Here is a 20663-nt window from a genome sequence, read left to right as displayed (position 1 = left end):
ACTTGGATTAGAGCCAGATCAGCTGTAAAGGGGATGGGGTAGGGTTAGGAGAGAGAGGGGAGGATGGTGGTTAGATTTATCTAACAAACTAAATGAGCTAAAATTTGGTTAGATGCCATATTAGGTAAAGAAAGACAAGGCGATGTGTTTTCTTGTTTTAGTATGGTGGAGCCTTACGTACGTTGACAGACTGCAGAGAAAGCCAGCAGAGAATGAAGCTGAAAATGAGAAAGACAGGGGCAGAGAGAGAGAGAAAGAATAATTGATAAAGCCGGGTCATAAGAGAAGATGAAATCCAAAGCCCTCTAGGGAAGCTAATTTCTCTGCGGAGTGGAAATTGAGAGAAGGTGAGGGGAAATATTCCCCTTTCACTTTTACACTCTGGTATTTGCCTAAAAATTTAAGATAATGAACAGTGAATATGTATCAATTCTATAATAGAAAAAAACACTTAAAAGAGCTCAGCAGAAGAATTAGCTTTGAACAAGGTACACGGAGGAAAAAACGCAATAGCTACTCAGCTCATATGATCACCCCCTTCTGCTCTAGTTAGTCAGTACCTCTATTGCACATGTTAGTTTTGTTGCTTTGGCTGAACTATGTTAACAACTCAAAGGCGAAAGTTATGGCCCATTTTGTATCTTTCTATAGCTCTTAATTTAGTGAACATAGACGTACTCGATAAACATTAAAAAAAACCCAAAACATGGATTAGGAAGTGTGGGGCAGATGACATTAACATACTCAAAAGATAATTATTTTGATACATATGGAAAGTTTGTATATGATAAAGGATGCATTTCAAGTCAGTGTAGGGAAAGATAGGTAATTCAGTAGATAGTGGTGTTGGGACAGTGGGATGGGCATCTGGAAAAAAGTAATCTCATATTTTACAGCAAAATTAATTCCTGTATAGAAAAAATCATGGGATTAAAACAAAAAGTCTTGGAGTGAAAAATCCTCTCTAAATATGACACAAAAATGCAGAAGCATAGAGAAAAATATTGATTAATTAGACTTGGAAAAAATATCATAAACAAAGTCAAAAAACAGATGACAAGGTGGAAATATTTGCAACTCATATCATAAACCAAGAACTATTTTCCTTAATAAATAACTTTTTACAAATCCATACGAAAAAGACAAGTAACCCAACAGAAAACTGAGTGAAGGACTTAACATTTTTTATTTCATTAAAAAATGGCTTATTTCATAAAAAGTGTATGAAGACGCTCAGTCTCACTCATAAGAAAAGACATACAAATTAAAACTATGAGATACCATTTTTAAATTATAAAATTGACAAAGATCAAGTTTGATAACTGTCAATGAGCATGTGGGGAAAACAGGTACTCACGTATTTCTGATAGTTTAAATTGCTACAACCTTCATGGTAAGTACCGTGTGTTGGTAAAATACACTCCAACATCATCTCCTACCATTTTTCTTTTGCTCAATCTGTATTAGCCACATCGGCCACTTTACTCTTCCTCAAATATACCAAGCACACTCCAGCCCTGGGGGCCTATGCATTTATCATTCTCCGCTACCCCTGAAATGCACATCAATTTTTCCCTACTTCCTTCAGGCCTTTGCTCAAATGTCACCTCTTCAGTGAGGCCTTCTCTGAAGGCCCTATCAAAAATAGTGGCTCCCATACCATCATTGTCTTTTTACCCTGTTTTGAACTGAGCACTTATCATATGACATCATTCTATGTATATTTATTGTCTCTCCCCTCCAAGCAGACCGTAAACCTTGTAAAGGCAAGGACTTTGTTGTGCACACTGCTGCATCCCCAGACTCTAGAACAGTACAAGCTCAGCATGTTGTAGGTGCTTATTAAGTACATTACTGAATGAATGAATGAATGAATGAAACTCTTTGGAGGACAATCTAGCAATATCTATTAAAATTCAAGATGCACATACCCAGCAATTCCCCTCCAGGTGTCATTTTTAGTTCAGCAAAATAGGGAATGTACAAGGTTATTTACTGCGCTATTGCTTGTAATAGTGAAAGGGGAAAACAGCCTAAGGTCAATTTTTAAAATATATCATCTACATCTATACAGTGAAATAGTATGTAGTTATGGAAGGATCTCCAGTTCTGAAACTTGGTTTGCTACCTTTGACAAATATACATTTGAGACATGGCCATCTTAAGTCCTTGGTGATATCACTATAAGAATGACCTCTTTAATGAGGCTTTTAATGGTAAACAGAGTAGGGATGGACAGGTAGAAAGAATGAGTAACTTTTATAGCTTTATTTAATGGGTATTAATTTCCTTGCAGAAAACAGGATTTCTACCAATTAAATGATATTCTAATATGAAGAAAGATATATCTGTACATATATAACCTTGTTCAACAAAGATCTTCTCTTTGGAGATACAAACTCATGAATAGGCCTAAACTGGCCGTACATATGTTCATTTATTATGGGTAGATTTCCCATTTTACAAACAAATCTCTTATTTATGGGAAGAGGTTCAGGGTTTCAGAATGTCTTTAGTACATATTTCCTGATACTGGGCCAGGGGGATGGGGCAGAATTCCCCTGCTATCCATCAGATTACATCCACTTGAAGCTGCAGGGCATTCTGCAGGGGTACTCTTCTACTCCAGAGTTAAATAGATATAAAGACAATGCATAAAGGATAATCCCCTGGCAACCATATATGCTCTCTGATCTTATCAAACTATAATTTGCTTACTGCTCCTCAAATAAAATGTTCTAATTCCTATCTCTTTACCAATCCCTGCAACATCCTCCTTTTTTTCCTCCCAGTTTAATCTGGAATCCTATATAAGCTTCTATCCAAATACTACCATTTCAAGGGCCAGGCAAAGTACCATCTTGCCGCTCATGGACAAAGTCCTCCCTGACTATTCTACCCTACTGTGATCTAGGTTCTGATCCTCTCTAGCCTTTATCAAGCATTTGGATCTAATGCTGCCTAATACCATTAAACTAGCTTTTCATAAGCTTTTGACTTATCTTCCAATTAGACTGTAAGCTCCTTAAAGGCAGATTCCTATATTCTGTTTTCCCTATATTCCATATGCACCTACATAGTAGATGCTCTACATATCTTGGTTTTGAAAAGTAACATGGTCAATCCAAACGTGACCCAATATGCATAGTGTTCTTTACAGATTTTTCTACAACCAATCTATGGTCTTGTATAAACATGGATTTTCTACTACCCGATAATTTTTTTTTTAGTTTTTGGTTATCAGGACTCGTCAGCTGACTCTGTGTCCCAGCCACAGGACTGTAGTTGTTCATCCTGTGGGAATTCCACTTCAATGTCATAAACAAAATTTGGATCATCCTTCTTCTTCTGATTTTTCTCAAAAAGTTCATCCATGATGCTCTTCCTTTTGGCAAGTTCCTTGTCATCTAGTTTGTTCAGGTCTTCCTCAGGATCAATGGTTGTTTCCTGCTGAATTTGTTCCATTGTTTCTGCCAAACTCTGCCCCCACAAGTAACCTCGTAAAAAACTGAATAACTTCTCTAGTTGCTTCAGGGATACCTGTTCCAGGTAACCCTTGTGTCGTGGATTATTCTTTAATTGTTCAGCAGCTCTGCTGCAATCTAGGAGGGAGAAACAAAACTATTATACCACACGCAACAGCACAGACTATTAAGGTACCAAAAGTTACTGAAACCATTACCTGTCATTATAGTCAAGTAGCTAACTGGCTTTTGGGAATGAACTATTTTACAGAACTATTTCTTTATATACGGCTTTGAGTGTGATAGGGGAAGGAGGGATATATTTTTTATTTCTGTAACTTAAAATCACTTTGAGGAGATGTTAAATACTTTCAACTGGAGAAAACATCTGAGAAGAAAAAGTAGTATTACAGCTTTAGTTATTAGTACTGGTACCAAGAAAATATCATGATTACAAATAAAAAACACATTTGAAGGAGAGAAGGGAATTAATATTACTGAATAATGCTATCTCATTTAACCCACACTGCAGATCTCAAAGGGTGGGATTATCAATTTCCTTTTACAGATTAGGAAACTGATGCTCACCAAGATTAAGTAATTTAGCCAAGATTTCACACCTACCCTGACAGTCACGACTTGAACCTTGGTCGGTCTAACTCTGAAGGCCATGTCATTCCATTACATGAGACTCAAATCGTTCTTATAAACTGACTCAGCGAATATTTAAGATAGGAGGCAAGATAAAACATAAGATACCTGAATACTTTGAAAAGTTTCGGACAGGCATGATGCGCTGGCGACTTTTCCCCTTCATTTCATTCTCATAGATTAAGATAACAGCCGGAGGCTGGAACCTAATTCCACATTTCTTGGCAGTGCACATCATTCTCACATACACTTCACGGTAAATCAGGAAATCTGATGAAAATGTGTTAGTCGCATAATGACTTCCTGCTAAAGGGGAAAAAAAATTAAGTGTTGGATAAATCACAGTCTCCTCTACTTTTCCTCCCCAGCAGATCTGAATCTACTCCAGTTCTGGAGATGCATAGTCAGCTCAAGCTCAGTATTTCAAGAGCTACCTGGAAAGTTCAGTTTGGCCCCAGGTTATCTTTAGTCTATAGAATCCCTGGTTCATTGAGGGGTGTAGATTTTTTTCACACATGAACCTAGAAATGCAGTTCAGTTTGGATCTCTTCGTGTACTGTACTCTTAATCAAAGACTGTATATGAACCTCTGAGTCAGCCCAAGAATCAACTTACAGGATCTTTTTTGTTTACCAATTAAACAAGTATGTACAAGCACCCTCTATGTCAAGATACTAAGAGTTTTTTAATCTTACACATTATGTCCTGAGGGGTTCACTAGACCAGACTTCTCTCCTTCGTACTTCCCCAATCATTCTACTCACTGAGTTTTTTGTAACTACTTACTTTATCACTTTTCTTTTCCTTCTATTCTATATGCTCCATGAGGGCAGGCAACATATCCACTGTTCACCACAATATCCCCAGCACAATACCTGGACTGTAGTAGGTATTCCATTGTTTAATTCAATGTGTTAATAGAAGACGCAGCCCCTGTACATCCTCTAAGTGTTCACAGTTTAGAAGTCTGATCAAAAAAGGCAGAATCAGCCTCCACATATTTGAGGCAATAAAGCTTACATGGCTTTTATTTCAACTTATTTGTCTCACTACATGACGTTTTTTCAGTTACAAGAAACAGTCATTTTATTTATTTATTTATTATTTTTTAATCTTTATTGGAGTATAATTGTTTTACAATGTATTAGTTTCTGCTGTACCACAAAGTGAACCAGCTATACGTATATATATATCCCCATATCCCCTCCCTCTTGCGTCTCCCTCCCACCCTCCCTATCCCACCCCTCTAGGTGGTCACAAAGCACCGAGCTGATCTCCCTGTGCTATGCGGCTGCTTCCCACTATCCATCCATTTTACATTTGGTAGTGTATATAGGTCAGTGCTATTCTCTCACTTCATCCCAGCTTCCCCTTCCCCCGCTGTGTCCTCAAGTCTGTTCTCTATGTCTGCGTCTTTATTCCTGCCCTGCCACTAGGTTCATCAGTACCGTTTATTTATTATTTATTTATTTATTTTTGGGTGTGTTGGGTCTTCGTTTCTCTACGAGGGCTTTCTCTAGTTGCGGCAAGCTGGGGCCACTCTTCATCGCGGTGCGCGGGCCTCTCACTATCGCGGCCTCTCGTTGCGGAGCACAGGCTCCAGACGCGCAGGCTCAGTAGTTGTGGCTCACGGGCCCAGTCGCTCCGCGGCATGTGGGACCCTCCCAGACCAGGGCTCGAACCCGTGTCCCCTGCATCGGCAGGCGGACTCTCAACCACTGCGTCACCAGGGAAGCCCCAAGTACCGTTTTTTAAGATTCCATATATGCGTGTTAGCATACGGTATTTGAAACAACCATTTTAAAGGTTAATACTTTCCATTCCCTCTTCCCTTCCCTACTCTCAATGCCAAAATATACTTAATTATAGGGACTGCTTTAGATGTGACTATGATGTTCTCAGAAAGATTTGCAAATGTCAAAGAACCTGGAGGTAAAGCAGCATAGGGATGACATCTTCATAAATTCAGTTCTGTTAGAGAATCACTAGGAACATGGTTACTTAATACATATTCATTGTAGAAAACTGGGATGGGAGTGGGGAAGGGGGAGGAAGAAACATACAAAATAATCATCCCTGATTCCTTCCAGTCTTTCTAGGCATAGTTTTTTTGTCTGTTTGTTTGTGTTTGTTTTTTTTTTTTGGTTTGTTTTTTATCTATAGTATGTTTTTATATCATACATACTGTTTCCTACCTTTTAAATTTTTACAAAATTTTACTTTATGGAAGTATAGTTGACTTACAATGTTGTGCTAATTTCTGCTATACAGCAAAGTGATTCAGTAATAAATATAAATACATATATTCTTTTTCATATGCTTTTCCATTATGGTTTATCACAGGATATTGAATATAGTTCCCTATGCTAAACAGTAGGACCTTGTTTATCCATTCTATATATGATAGTTTACATCTGCTGATCCCAAACTCCCAATCCATCCCTCTCCTACGCCCCCTCCCCCGTGGCAACCACAAGTCCGTTCTCTATGTCTGTGAGTCTGTTTCTGTTTTGTAGATAAGTTCATTTGTGTCATATTTTAGATTCCACATATAAGTGATATCATATGGTATTTGTCTTTCTCTTTCTGACTTACTTCACTTAGTATGATACTCTCTAGGTCCATCATGTAGCTGCAAATGGCATTATTTCATTATTTTTTAAGTCCTGCCTTTTAAATTTAACAACCTATGTAATTTTGCCATTAAATGTCTTTCTAAAACGCAAATTTTTATGATTGCAAATGTTTTGGCCTATGCATATACTGTAATCTATATTATTCACCCCTTCCTATTGGATGTGAGAATTTTTACTCTTACGAGATGGATCATACTGTGTTGGCTAAAAAGTTCGTTCGTTCCATAAGCTGGCTCTAGTAGTGCTTAGTTGTCTTTAACTTCATTTGAAACAGTTTTGTTAGACTGTATTGTGACAGCTGTCATATCAGTGTGCATTAAATTGGTGAATTTTTGTGTAGCCGTTTTAATATAGAAAATAGGGGGAAAAAGCAACATTTTCGGCATATTATGCTTTATTATTTCAAGAAAGGTAAAAACACACCTGAAACGCAAAAGAAGATTTGTGCATTGTATGGAGAAGGTGCTATGACTGATCGAACGTGTCAAAACTGGTTTGCCAAGTTTCGTGCTGGAGATTTCTTGCTGGATGATGCTCCACGGTCGGGTACACCAGTTGAAGTTGATAGCCATCAAATCGAGACATTAATTGAGAACAATCAACATTATACCACGTGGGAGATAGCCGACATACTCAAAATATCCAAATCAAGCATTGAAAGTCATTTGCACCAGCTTGGTTATGTTCATCGCTTTGATGTTTGGGTTCCACGTAAGTTAAGCGAAAAAAACCTTGACCGTATTTCCGAATGCAATTCTCTACATAAACGTAATGAAAACGTTCCGTTTTTAAAACAAATTGTGACGGGCGATGAAAAGTGGATACTGTACAATAACGTGGAATGGAAGAGATGGTGGGGCAAGCGAAATGAACCACCACCAACCACACCAAAGGCTGGTCTTCATCCAAAGAAGGTGATGTTGTGTATATGGTGGGATTGGAAGGGAATCCTCTATTATGAGCTCCTTCCGCAAAACCAAATGATTAATTCCAACAAGTACTGCTCCCAATTAGACCAACTCAAAGCAGCACTCGACAAAAAGCATTCGGAATTAGTCAACAGAAAACGCATAATCTTCCATCAGGATAACGCAAGACTGCATGTTTCTTTGATGACCAGGAAAAAACTGTTACAGCTTGGCTGGGAAGTTCTGATTCATCCAACATATTCACCAGACATTGCACCTTCGGATTTCCATTTATTTCGGTCTTTACAAAAATTTTTTTTTTTTTTTTTTTGTGCCGTACGTGGGCCTCTCACTGTTGTGGCCTCTCCCATTGCGGAGTACAGGGTCCGGACGCACAGGCTCAGTGGCCATGGCTCATGGGCCCAGCCGCTCCGCGGCATGTGGGATCTTCCCGGACCGGGGCACGAACCCGTGTCCCCTGCATTGGCAGGCGGATTCTTAACCACTGCGCCACCAGGGAAGCCCCAAAATTATCTTAATGGAAAAAATTTCAATTCTCTGGAAGACTGTAAAAGGCACCTAGAACAGTTCTTTGCTCAAAAAGATAAAAAGTTTTGGGAAGATGGAATTATTGAGTTGCCTGAAAAGTGGCAGAAAGTAGTGGAACAAAATGGTGAATACGTTGTTCAATAAAGTTCTTGGTAAAAATGAAAAATGAAAAACGTGGGACTTCCCCTGTGGTCCAGTGGGTAAGACTCTGCGCTCCTGATCCTGCATGCATGCCGTAACTAGGAGTCCGCATGTAGCAACTAAGAGCGCCCACGTGCCTCAGTGAAGACCTGATGCAGCCGAAATAAATATTTTTTGGAAAAATGTGTCTTTTATTTTTACTTAAAAACCAAGGGAACTTTTTGGCCAACCCAATAGATAAAGAACTGTGTTATCAAATTATTGTGCTCTGCCTCTGATCTGATGCCATGATCCCACTCCACCTCTTCTTTCATCTTCTTTTTTTTTAAACAAATACTACTCCCAGTTCACCTTACTAAAATTTGTTCTGTTAGTAAACTTTCTAGAAGATCCTACTGAGCACAATACAAATTCCATACACTCAAGCAAATGGCTGTATTAATAAATGATATACGCAAGTGATGCTCAATAATGTAGTTTTATGACTACACTATTTTCTTTCTTTTTAAAACTAAACTTTTATTTTTATTAATGTTTGTATTCTGTTTAAAATGTAACATAATTCTATGAGGCCTATAACAAAAAACTGTTGTGCTCTCCCCTTCCCCTCTCCATAGGTAACGAGTTTCAATTCTTTTAAATGTTTCTTCCAAAATTTATCTCCATATTTCTTAACAGCATGCTTATACTGCAATCTTCAGTTTTAGGTAGTATCTTCTGACATCTTTCCTCTTTAAGACATCCATCCTAGAGCCCTCAGTTCTGTTCCAATCTGCATTGGATACTCTCCAGCTCTGCTTACATATTCAATTCATGAAGACAGACGACACATTTACCCAGCACTTCTTCCTAGACATTAATACTTTTCTCCTCAAGGATCAGTGACCTGCAGAATCTTGCCAAGCATCCCCACAGCACCTAAAGTGTACGGATTTTGCCATCAGGTAGACGATCCTCTCCCTATCCACGCCCCCACTAGTGCAAGACTGACTTTCTTAACCATAGAGAAGTACAGAAAATGCATCTTCTGCAGGTCAACGTCTAAAATCTCCGTGAGGGGGTGTTTCCACTAACCGTAGTGCACCTAGGAGCACTCGACTTTGAGGCCAGGCGCAGCCTGGCGCTGCAGAAAGAGGCGACAGCCACAGCTCCGCAGCCGTGACTGTGGGGTGAATTCCCCGGCAGGAGGCCCGCATCGGCAAATACCTGGAAGTGGAGATGGACGCCGGGAGCTGGGCTAGGTTGTTCCCAGGACACCGCGCAGGGATCAGAGTCATGCTGGGGCCCCGCGGAGCGGTCCCTAGAGCAACTGCTCTGGCACACGTCACAGCGCTTGCGCCGCTCCTCGCTCCGCCCCCGACCGGGAGTGCGAGGGGCCGGGCGACGAGGGGGCTGGACCGCGGCCTCCTTGACGCCGGAACTTTCGGGGGCCGGGGATTCGGGGAGCAGGGTAACGGCTGGACCGCTGGCGTGCGCGCATTGAGTCTTCCGTCCCGGTCTCTAACTCCGTGACAGCGCGCTCTAGGAGCGGTGTGAGGCGTGTGCAGGTTCCTCCGACCGCATTTTGTCCCCGCGCGCTCTCTTGGGGCGCGCGTTCTCCGGCGTCCTGGCTCCCCCGGCCGTGGCCGTCCGGGCGGTTGCCTGGCTACTTCTCTGGGAGGCGGCTGGACTCACCTGCTCGCCAGACATAGCCTTCAACACCACCCCCACCGACGCTGGTAAGGGGAAGGGCGGGGCTTCAGGGGTGAGGGCGGGGTTTAGGGCCGAGAGGGTGGGGGGGCACTCCAGGCTCCCCAGTACTCTCCCTTCCGCGCTTTACAAAGGTACTTCTCGTGACCCTAGAACTGTAGGGTGAGCTGCCGGAGGTTAAAAACAAAGGCCGCAAGCTTCCTGCTACTCCCCCCGCCCCGTCCCCCCTTTTCATTGCTTTGTGGCTGCTCCTGGTTCTCTGGAGAGTCGGGCTTTGTCTTTCTGAGGAGGGACTGGCCGCACTATTACTAAAATATTGTAAAGTACAGCCGTGAAGCGTCTTGGGATGCTCTTGGAATGCGTGTAGCTTCTGACCACTGCGGGGCCAGCAAAGCCTAAGTGCCCTATGAGGTGTGAGAACCCTAATCTAGAATACATAGTGTGTGTTGTCCTCGGGGGATGTGGAAAGGGGAGGAAGACTAGTTTCGTTTTACAAACATTTTTGATAATGGACTAGATTGGGCTGGGGTTTCTTTATGACTCAGGGCTGGGCAAGCGAGTTGATTCACTTCTTTGGGCCCGAGTCCATGGACAGAAGTGCTGTGCTAGGCGCTGTGGATCCAACCCTTGTGGAGCTTGCATTGCAGTAGGGGGAGATGTATACAGTGCAGTAGTAATTACAATAAAGTGACAACGTTTGATAGGGAAAGGAAAGTCAGTACAAATCAGGTGAGTTTCTCTGTCTTTAAAACAAGGATATTAGACTAGTATCTGTCAGTCAGTGCAGTTCTGCTTTTGTGTTTACATATTAAGTTCCCAAATTTATTTGAAGAAAGGATTACTAGGCCAAAAAGAATTTTTAAACAACTGGACTTATATCTGAAGACCCAGCACTGGCATTTTGTGATTAAAAAGAGGTCAATTTCCAGAGCCAGTTCAGGCCGCAATAACCAAGTAAGGTAATATTTAAGAGGAAAAATCTTGAAGGTGCATTCAGATGCAAGAAATTCACTTTGAAAATAGTACCTTTGGGGACTTCCCTGGTGGTCCGGTGGTTAAGAATCCACCTTCCAATGCAGGGGACTTGGGTTGGATCCCTGGTTAGGGAACTAAGATCCCACATGCCCCGGGGCAACTAATCCCCCGTGCTGCAACTACTGAGCCCGTGCACCACAACTAGAGAGAAGCCCACGCGACGCGAGGCAAGTTCCTGCATGCCGCAACGAAGGTCCCGTGTGCCACAACTAAGACCCGACGCAGCTAAATAAATAAATAAATACTTTTTAAAAATAAAGGAAATGGTACCTTTGCCTTAAAAATCATAAATAATCTAGTATTTGCAATACTGTTTGTAAATTAGCTTTTCTACTATCCCAAGATGAATGAAATTTACTATTCTCTAGTGTATATCCTGATAGACTTTAAGCCTATTAACCTGACCTTTTTTCTAATTAATTTATAGGCAGATATAAACCCTTACCCCCACCTCTATTAAAATTAAACATTGAAGAAATATCTGGATTTATGCAAGAGATATTCTGTAAGTTGCTTGAGAAAAGATGATATGTACTTCTGCAAAACAATTAAGGATTTCTTTTTTTTTTTTTTTTTTTTTTTGTGGTGTGCGGGCCTCCCTCTTTTGTGGCCTCTCCCGCCGGGGAGCACAGGCTCCGGACGCGCAGGCTCAGCGGCCATGGCTCACGGGCCCAGCCGCTCCGCGGCATGTGGGATCCTCCCAGACCGGGGCGCGAACCCGGTTCCCCTGCATCGGCAGGCGGACGCGCAACCACTGCGGCACCAGGGAAGCCCAAGGATTTCTTTAAATAGCTAGGAGAGTGGAAATGCCTTAGGCTTTAAAAGTTGGGCAGATCTTGCTTCTAATCAGTTACTTACCTAGTTGTGTGACCTAGACAGTAACTGTTTATAAGTCAGAGTTTCCTCCTGTGTACAAATGGCAGTAATTTTGCCTGCCGGATTAGCTAGACTGTGAAAGTTAAAATACATGTGAAAGCCCCAAGTAGAGAATCTGTCATATAGGTATTATTTAATAAATGTTGTCTTTCATACTTTTTTCCTTCCTTCCCTAGTATATTCCAAATGTTTCCATCTCCCTGTCATGTTTTTTTTTTTTTTTTTTGGATCTTCTCAGGAATACATCTAATGGACTTAGCAACATACAGTAGTGTATGGTTTTTCTGTATGTTTGTTTTAATATTCTTCCCACACACTTCCAGCTTTTGAAAATGGAGTAAAATTCCATAGCCTGGGCAGAGTTGGTGGTCATTAGTAGCTGAATTTTTAACTTTATGAGACTGACACTGAGTAACAGTTTTAATGTCTGAATTCTGCATGGAGTCAGTATAGTGAGATTTCTGGTTAGTCTAAGTTTATAAAGGAACCCTTTGAACCTTTCAAAAGCCTCCAGTTTTTGTTGTTTCTTTAAACGTCTCCACAAAGCATGGTGTACCGTCCTCTCAGTTTTTTCTATGTGTGGATGGTAGAATATAGAAGTTGCCAGTTTGTATCTGATACTCAGTTTCAGTGAGCTAGGATTTAAATTGAGGTTTCCTGGCTCTTTGGCCATTCTGTTGTTTTTGGTGTCCTGGGATCACCTGAATAAAGCAATATAAATAGCAAACACTTATATAGAGTGCTTGCTATATGGTTGACCCTGTTCTAAGTGCTTCTACATATATTAATTCCCATGACAACTAGTAGAGAGAGAAACTATCTTGCCCAAAGTCACACAGCTGTTAATAGACAGACTGGGGTTTGAAACTAGCCAATCTAACTCCAAAGTCAAGACTTTTAACCCCTATGCTATACTAGAAATAGATTTATGTGTAGCTCAAATTGCTTAAGTTTTAAAAGTTTTTGTTTTGTTTTTAGGTTAGTTAGATTTTCCAGGCAATTAAAGCCTATTCAAACAATTATTTTCTGATTATTTAAATATTCTTTCATTGAGTGCTTATTTTGTTTAAAAAAAATCTTTTCATGCTTATAGGCGTAAGGGCCACTTGTTCTGAAATTATTTTGAGGCAAGAAGTTTTGAAAGATGGTTTCCACAGGTAAGTTGCTCATTGACTTATACTTACATCAAAATACTTTTTCAATGTAATTTAAAGCAAAAAATCAATAGTTGAAAATTGGATAAACTGAAAAAAAATTACTTGCCTTTTTAAAGTTATAAGTGACAGATATGTGGTTCATAGTTTGAAATAATGATTAAAATAACAGTGGAGAAGAGAAGGAGAAAACAAACATTTATTATTTACTACACCTATCTATTATATATTTATATAGCCAGAAGCTATATATACAGTATTCCGTTTAATCTTCACCATGGTTGTAAGATAGATGATACCTTTCTTGTATTTCAGATGAGGGACTAGGGCTCAGGGAATTTAAATAATTGTGTAGAGGTTAGGGTGGTAGAGCTCTGATTCAAATTTATGACTATCATACTCCAAAGCCACACTCTCAAGTACTAAGATATTATACCACCCTAAATCACTATTTCTAATTTACAAGACTTGGTTCCAAAGACCAAACTATTTCCAAAAAAGAAACTATCCTCAAAAATGAATATTTGTCAGTATTAAAAATATTTAAAAGACTGGTAAAATGTTGTGGAAACTGTTCCATAAGAAATTCCCAAACTTTAAAGCTTCTCAAGGTGGTCACTTTGAAATTATTATCAGATATTTGACTTATAAATTCTGATACATATATTTTTTAAATCCCTTCATTTTATAAGTCACCTTAAACTAAAACAACTCGCTCTCCTCACTCTTCAACGTTAGCCTACAATTGAATGGCTAGGAGGTGTAGTAGAAAGAACTTGGTTTTTCTGTTTGTTTTTAATTCAGTTAAATTTGGGCTCAAAATGTAGCTCTATTATTTAGTATCTGTGTGGCCTTAGTCGAGTTACTTAAGTCATTGCTACCTTACTGATAAAGGTGGATAATGATAGTATTTCCTTATTAGGGTTGTGATGATTAGATCGGAGAATATATGGAAAGCTCCTTAATGTAGTGCTTGTCACATAGCACATACCCAGGAAATGTTAGCTCTTATTATTAATAATGAGATAGGTGATCAATCTGGGCAGTACAGTTTCAAAGAGGAGGTGTGACTATAAAGTATAAAACTGATTTTGGGAGGGAATTCACTTCTGAAAGGAGTTTTTGTCAGAGTTCCAGACACATTTTAAGCAATATCAGGGTAATTATGCCAATTATATAGCTTCTCTCTTTAACATAATTGGAATGTATTTTCAAGAGGAATGGGAGACAACTGATTCCAATAAGGAAGAAAGAAGTAACTGAAGAGACTATTGTGACAACAAAAGTAGCTGTCCAATTCTAAGTACTGAGATAAAAAGCAGGATATAAAACCAACAGTGAAGAGTGACAGAACCCATAAGAATAGCTTCAGAAACTAGAAATCTCAGAGTTATTTGAGACCTTCAGAAAATGCCAACAATCATTTTTTAAAAGGCTTTTTTAGTTATGTTTAGAGCAGGTATAGTCTTGAGAGGGTAGATGCAGAAATATTAACATATCATAGAAAGTAGAATTTGTTAGCCCCTCTTATTTCTGTCTTCTTGGTCAAGAAGAATTAATCCCACTCTGGAAAGGGCCAAGTGGTTATTGGCAGTAGGAAACTGAAGTACAGAAAATGTAAGGGAATTAATTACACAAAAGGGCCTTAACAAATATAAATGAGTTTAGAGTGTCCCCTCTCTGAAGAATTATATCTCATTGCAGTAGGAGAACTTGCTTAAACCATTGCTGAACTTCTGTTTATAATCTTTGGATGATCTGGAAGTTAGTTAGTTATTGTAGATTCTGGGCAAAATTCTAAGCCAGATTACTAAAACGATGGTTTGTGAACACAGAATAGAAACTGTTGGTTTCTGGGGACTAGCATGAATAAGCTTTATTACAAGCTTATTTCTTTTATAGAGTTACTGGATAGGTGGATCAGAGGAATGCTATAGCTATAGTATATCTGATTTTCTGCAAGTCTTTTGATGAAATTTACGTGTTATATTTGAGAACAAGATGAAGAATGTGAACTGGAAGGTAACACAGGTGAATAACTTCATAAAGATTAACAAATACATCCGAAATGTTTTGGTTAATTGGTTGAATTCATCTTGGAGGGAGGTCCTGAAGAGTCTTTGTCTTTTTAAATATATGTGTTTTTTCTTATGATAAGATATTACATGTTCACAAATACATATATAGTATCCAGAAGAAAAGAGATAATAGATATAGTCTACTTTAGAATATATTTAGAAGAATTAAAGCAAAAAATATATATATAAAGATAGCTGCTCTTGATATTTTATAGAGGCAGAATGAAATAGTGGCTAACAATTTGGGCTCTAGAGTATAGCTACTGGAGTTTGAATCTTAGCTCTTGGCTGAGTTACTTAGTCTCTCTGTGCTTTGCTTTCCTTTCCCTCTTTCTTTTCTTGAAAGAGGGAAAATATTTTTGTTTACTCACATGTATATACACAACTTTTGGATTTAATTGATTTTTATATTCTGTGATTAGCTTTTACATCACTAGAAATGATATTTTGGGGCAAAAATAGAATATAACAATGCCACAGAAACTATTCAGAATTCTTTCAGTGAATGCAAATTATTAGGAAAATAAACTGCTATATGTAAAATTACCTCAGACTACTTTAAAGAATAAAAGCAAAAAATATCTATAGAGATAGCTGCTCTTGATATTTAATTCTTGGAATTTCTGCTGTGTTCCTAGAGCAGTGAGTTCATATAAATTTATTGACTATCTGAGAACCAGAAACTAATATCATACGTAAAGCCTGAAAACATTTCCCCATACTTTTTAAGTTGGAGATGACAATTTTTCTATGAAGAGAGTAACATGGGTATTTTATCCTAGTGCTTTGTTTTCTTACAGGTAAAATAGGAATTATAATAGTACTATTTCATAGTGGTTTTTTTAAAATTTATTTATTTATTTTTGACTGCATTGGGTCTCTTTGCTGCATGCGGGTTAATTTCTTTAGTTGTGGCGAGCAGGGGCTACTCTTCGTTGCGGTGCGCCGGCTTCTCATTGCAGTGGCTTCTCTTGTTGCGAAGCACAGGCCCTAGGCACGTGGGCTTCAGTAGTTGTGGCACACGGGCTCAGTAGTTGTGGCTCGCGGGCTGTAGAGTACAGGCTTGGTAGTTGTGGCACACGGGCTTAGTTGCTCCGCGGCACGTGGGATCTTCCCCCACCAGGGATTGAACCCGTGTCCTCTGCATTGGCAGGTGGATTCTTAACCACTGCACCACCAGGAAAGCCCCCATAGTGTTTTTTTTTAAATAAACTTCATTGAGTTTGACAACTATATACACCCATGTAACCATGTAGCCAGTCAAAATATAGAACATTTTCATCATCTCCAAAAATACTCATGTGCTACTTGCAGTTATTCTCCCTCACCCATACCCACACTCAGCCAATCACTGATCTACTTCTGTTACTAGATAGATTTTCTGGAATTTTATATAAATGAAATCATACAGTATGTACTTTTTGATATCTGGCTTCTTTCTCTCAGCATTATGTCAATGAGATTTAACCATGTTCTGTATGGCAGTAATTTGTTCTTTTTGTTGCAGAGTACTGAAATTTGTTTATTCATTCACATATCTATGGCATTGGAGTTGTTCCTAGTTTTGGGCCATGATAAATAAAGCTATAATGAGCAGTTGTGTACAAGTCTTGGTGTGGACATGTTTTCATTAATTTTGGGTAAATATCAATAAACAGAATTGCTGGATATATGATAGATAAATGTTGAACTTTTTAAGAAACTGCCAAACTGTTTTCCAAAGTGGTTATGCTGTTTTACATTCTCATCAGTAATGTATGAGAGTTCTGTTTCTGCCACGTCCTTGCCAGCATTTGATATGGTCAGTCTTTTTAATTTTAGACTTTCTGGTGGATGTGTAGTGGTATCTCATTGTAATTTTAATTTGTATTTCCCTGATGAGTAATGATATTGAGCATCTTTTTGTGTGCTTATTGTCCACTAGTATATCTTCCTTTGTGAAGTGTCTTAGTCTTTTTTTTTTTTTTTTTTTTTTTTGGCGGTACGCGGGCCTCTCACTGTTGTGGCCTCTCCCGTTGCCGAGCACAGGCTCCAGACGCGCAGGCTCAGCGGCCATGGCTCACGGGCCCAGCCACTCCGCGGCATGTGGGATCTTCCTGGACCGGGGCACCAACCCGTGTCCCCTGCATCGGCAGGCGGACTCTCAATCACTGCACCACCAGGGAAGCCCTATCATCGAGTTTTAAGAATTCTAATTTTGATGGAGTATAGTTTAGCAAATTTTTTCTTTTGTGGTTCATGGTTTTTGTGTCCTGTGTAAGAAATCCTTGTCTATTCCAAGATCATGGAAATCTTCTTTTAGAAGTGTTATATGGAGTATGATCCATTTTGAATTAATTTTTTAATATACTGTTAGGTAGGGGTTGAGGTTAATTTTCCATATGGATATTCGGTTGATCCAGCATCATTTGGTGAAAGGACAATTCTTTCCTCATCAAATTACCTTGACACATTTGTTGAAAATTAATTACCTTATATGTGAGGATATATTTGTGTACTGTATTCAGACTATGGCCCATAGGCCAAATCCTGCTCATTTTGTACCACCCTTGAGCTAAAAATGATTTTTACACTTTTAAAGGTTGTTTAAAGAAAAGGCAAAGAAAAATATTCAACAGAAGCCATATATGACTCCCAAAGCCTAAATAATTTTACTGTTAGGACCTTTACAGAAAATGTTTGCCAACCCCTGATCTGTATGTCCCGTAATGTACTATTTTGATAATAGATGTAGCTTGATGCTACATCTTCAAATCAGGAAGTCTGAGTCCTTCACCTTTTTTTTTGTAAGTTGTTTTGGTTATTCTAGACCCTTTGCATTTTCATATAACTTTTGAAATCAACTTGTAGATTTCTTCAAAAAAGCTTCATAGGGCTTCCCTGGTGGCGCAGTGGTTGAGGGTCCGCCTGCCGATGTAGGGGACGTGGGTTCGTGACCCGGTCCAGGAAGATCCCACGTGCCGCGGAGCGGCTGGGCCCGTGAGCCATGGCCGCTGAGCCTGTGCGTCCGGACCCTGTGCTCCGCAACGGGAGAAAAAAAAAAAAAAAAAAAAAAAAACTTCATAAAATTTTGGTTGGGATTCTGTTGAAACTCTAGATAAATTTGTACAGAACTGATATGTTAATATTAATGAATGTTCCAATGCATGAGTATAGTATTTCCATTTATTTAGCTTTTATCAGTTTATCTTAACAATATTATAACTTTCAGAGTATAGGTCTTGTATGTATTTTGTTAAATTAACCCCTAAGCATTATCTTTTTGATATATTACTGGATTTGATTTGCTAATTCTTTGTTAAGGATTTTCATTTCATGTTCTTGAGGGATATTGGTCTTTTCTTTTGATGTGATGCCTTATTCTGGTTTTGGTGTCAGGGCAATGCCAGCCTTGTAGAATAAATTGGGAAATATTTCCTTCTTCTCTATTTTCTGATTGTGTAGCATTGGCATTATTTTTTCCTTAAATATTTAATAGAATTCAACAATAAACCCATCTAGGCCTGGGACTTCCCTGGTGGTCCAGCGGTTAAGACTCCATGCTCCCAATGCAGGGAGCCTGGGTTTGATCCCTGTTCTAGGAACTAGACCTCACGAACTAGATCTCACATGCCACGACAAAGATCCCGCACGAGGCAGCGAAGATCCCACAGGCTGAGACTAAGACCCGGTGCAGCCAAATAAATAAATAAATAAATATTTTTTTAAAAAACAAAAAAACATCTAGGCCTGAGGTTTTCTATGTGGGAAGGCTTTAAATATTTTTATTACAAATTGAAGATATGGAGCTATTCAGATATTTTATTTCTTTTATCAGTTTTAGTGATTTTTTTCTTTCCAGGAATTTGTCTATTTTATTTAAGTTGTTTAATTTATTGGAATAAAATTATTCAAATATTCCCTTATTGTCCTCTTAGTATGTAGAGGTTGTGTAGTAATGTTCCCTCTTTCATTCTGGTAATTTGTGCTTTTTTTTCTTTCATGATCAGTCTAGAGATTTACCAATGTTATTGATCTCTACAAAGGAAATATTTCATTGATTTTTCTCTATTATATTATTTGTCTACTTTCTCTTTCATTAATGTCTGCGCTTGATTATCTCCTTCCTCTTTACTTTAAGTTTAATTTCCTCTTCCTTTTTAGTTGTTTAATATGGCAGTTTAGGTTATTGATTTTTAGACCTTTTCCCCCCTAATATAAGTATCTTTGCATTTAAAAGTATAAATTTCTATGCATGGATAAAGAAGATGTGGTATATATACATAATGGAATACTACTCAGCTGTAAAAAGGAACAAATTTTTGCCATTTGCAGCAAAATGCATGGACTTAGAGGGCATTATGCTAAGTGAAATAAGTCAGAAGAGAAAGACAAATACGGTATGATATCACTTGTATGTGGAATCTAAAAATACAACAAACTAGTGTATGTAACAAAAAATAAGCAAACTCACACATATAGAGAACAAACTAGTGGTTACCAGTGGGGACGGGCAACGTATGGGTAGGGGAGTAAGTGGTACAAACTATTAGGTATAAAATAAGCTACAGAGGTATATTGTACAACATGGGGAATATAGCCAGTATTTTATAGTAACTATAAATGGAATATAACCTTTAAAAATTGTGAATCACTCTATTATATACATGTAACCTACGTAATATTGTATAGCAACTATACTTCAATAAAATACGAATAAACAAAAAAGTATAAATTTCCTTCTAAGCAGAGGTTTAGTTATATCCTACAAATTTTCTTTAATTTTATTATTTTTTAATGATTTTTTAATTGGAGTATGGCTGCTTTACAATATTGTGTTAGTTTATACTGTACAGCAAAGTGAATCAGCTATACATATACATATATCCCCTCTTTTTTTGGATTTCCTTCTCATTTAGGTCACCACAGAATATTGAGTAGAGTTCCCTGTGCTATACAGTAGATTCTCATTAGTTATCTATTTTATACATAGTATCAATAGTGTATATCTGTCAATCCCAATCTCCCAATTCATCCCCCCTCCCTTTCCCCCTTGGTATCCATAGGTATGTCCACTACATCTGTTTCTGTATTTCTGCTATCCTACAAATTTTGACATATTTGTTTTCATTTTTTTTTTTAAAAGATAAGTTGACTATATGTGTGTGGGTCTATTTCTGGGCTCTCTATTCTGTTCCATTGATCTGTTTTCTATTCTTTCACTGGTACCACACTGTTTGGATCACTGCAGCTTTTTTAATTTTATTTTTTGGCTGTGCTGCATGGCATGTGGGATCTTAGTTCCCCGACCAGGGATCAAACCCATGCCCCCTGCAGTGGAAGTGAGTGTGAAGCCCTAACCACTGGACCACCAGGGAATTCCCCTCTTTTCATTTTCATTTAGTTCAATATATTTTCTAATTTCCTTTTTTATTTCATCTTTGGTGTCAGTCCTTTAGACACAATTGTTTGATTTTAAGGTTTTAGGGGAATTTCCAGAAAT

General features: G+C 38.7%; 1 protein-coding gene across 6 annotated transcripts; it reads right to left on the bottom strand.

Annotated features, from left to right (window-relative positions):
• Nucleotides 1-2265: 2265 nt before the first annotated feature.
• Nucleotides 2266-10027, bottom strand: CEP19 (centrosomal protein 19). 6 transcript variants are annotated; one of them, XM_028492610.2, is made up of 3 exons: nucleotides 9424-10027; nucleotides 4224-4421; nucleotides 2266-3602 (listed from the first exon to the last, which is right to left on the bottom strand). In XM_028492610.2, the coding sequence occupies exons 2-3, from the start codon at nucleotides 4351-4353 to the stop codon at nucleotides 3241-3243; spliced, it is 492 nt and encodes a 163-aa protein (XP_028348411.1). In that variant the 5' UTR covers nucleotides 4354-4421; nucleotides 9424-10027; the 3' UTR covers nucleotides 2266-3240. The 6 variants fall into 6 exon arrangements, with proteins under 6 accessions (XP_028348411.1, XP_028348413.1, XP_007115364.1 ...); XM_028492612.2 differs by having other exon boundaries at nucleotides 4224-4418; XM_007115302.3 differs by having other exon boundaries at nucleotides 9556-10027.
• Nucleotides 10028-20663: the final 10636 nt, after the last annotated feature.

Source organism: Physeter macrocephalus, chromosome 1, assembly GCF_002837175.3.
Source record: "Physeter macrocephalus isolate SW-GA chromosome 1, ASM283717v5, whole genome shotgun sequence".
In the NCBI taxonomy this organism is placed as follows: domain Eukaryota; kingdom Metazoa; phylum Chordata; class Mammalia; order Artiodactyla; family Physeteridae; genus Physeter; species Physeter macrocephalus.
The sequence above is the reverse complement of the archived record's forward strand: the minus strand, read 5'-3'. Positions and strand labels throughout refer to the sequence as shown.

Bases quoted from the DNA above. Each gene is read 5' to 3' on its own strand.
- CEP19 (XM_028492610.2), bottom strand. From the start codon at position 4,353: ATGATGTGCACTGCCAAGAAATGTGGAATTAGGTTCCAGCCTCCGGCT. The intron at 3,603-4,223 runs GTATCTTATGTT...TCTCCCTCCTAG, and splicing joins AAACTTTTCAAAGTATTCAG to ATTGCAGCAGAGCTGCTGAA.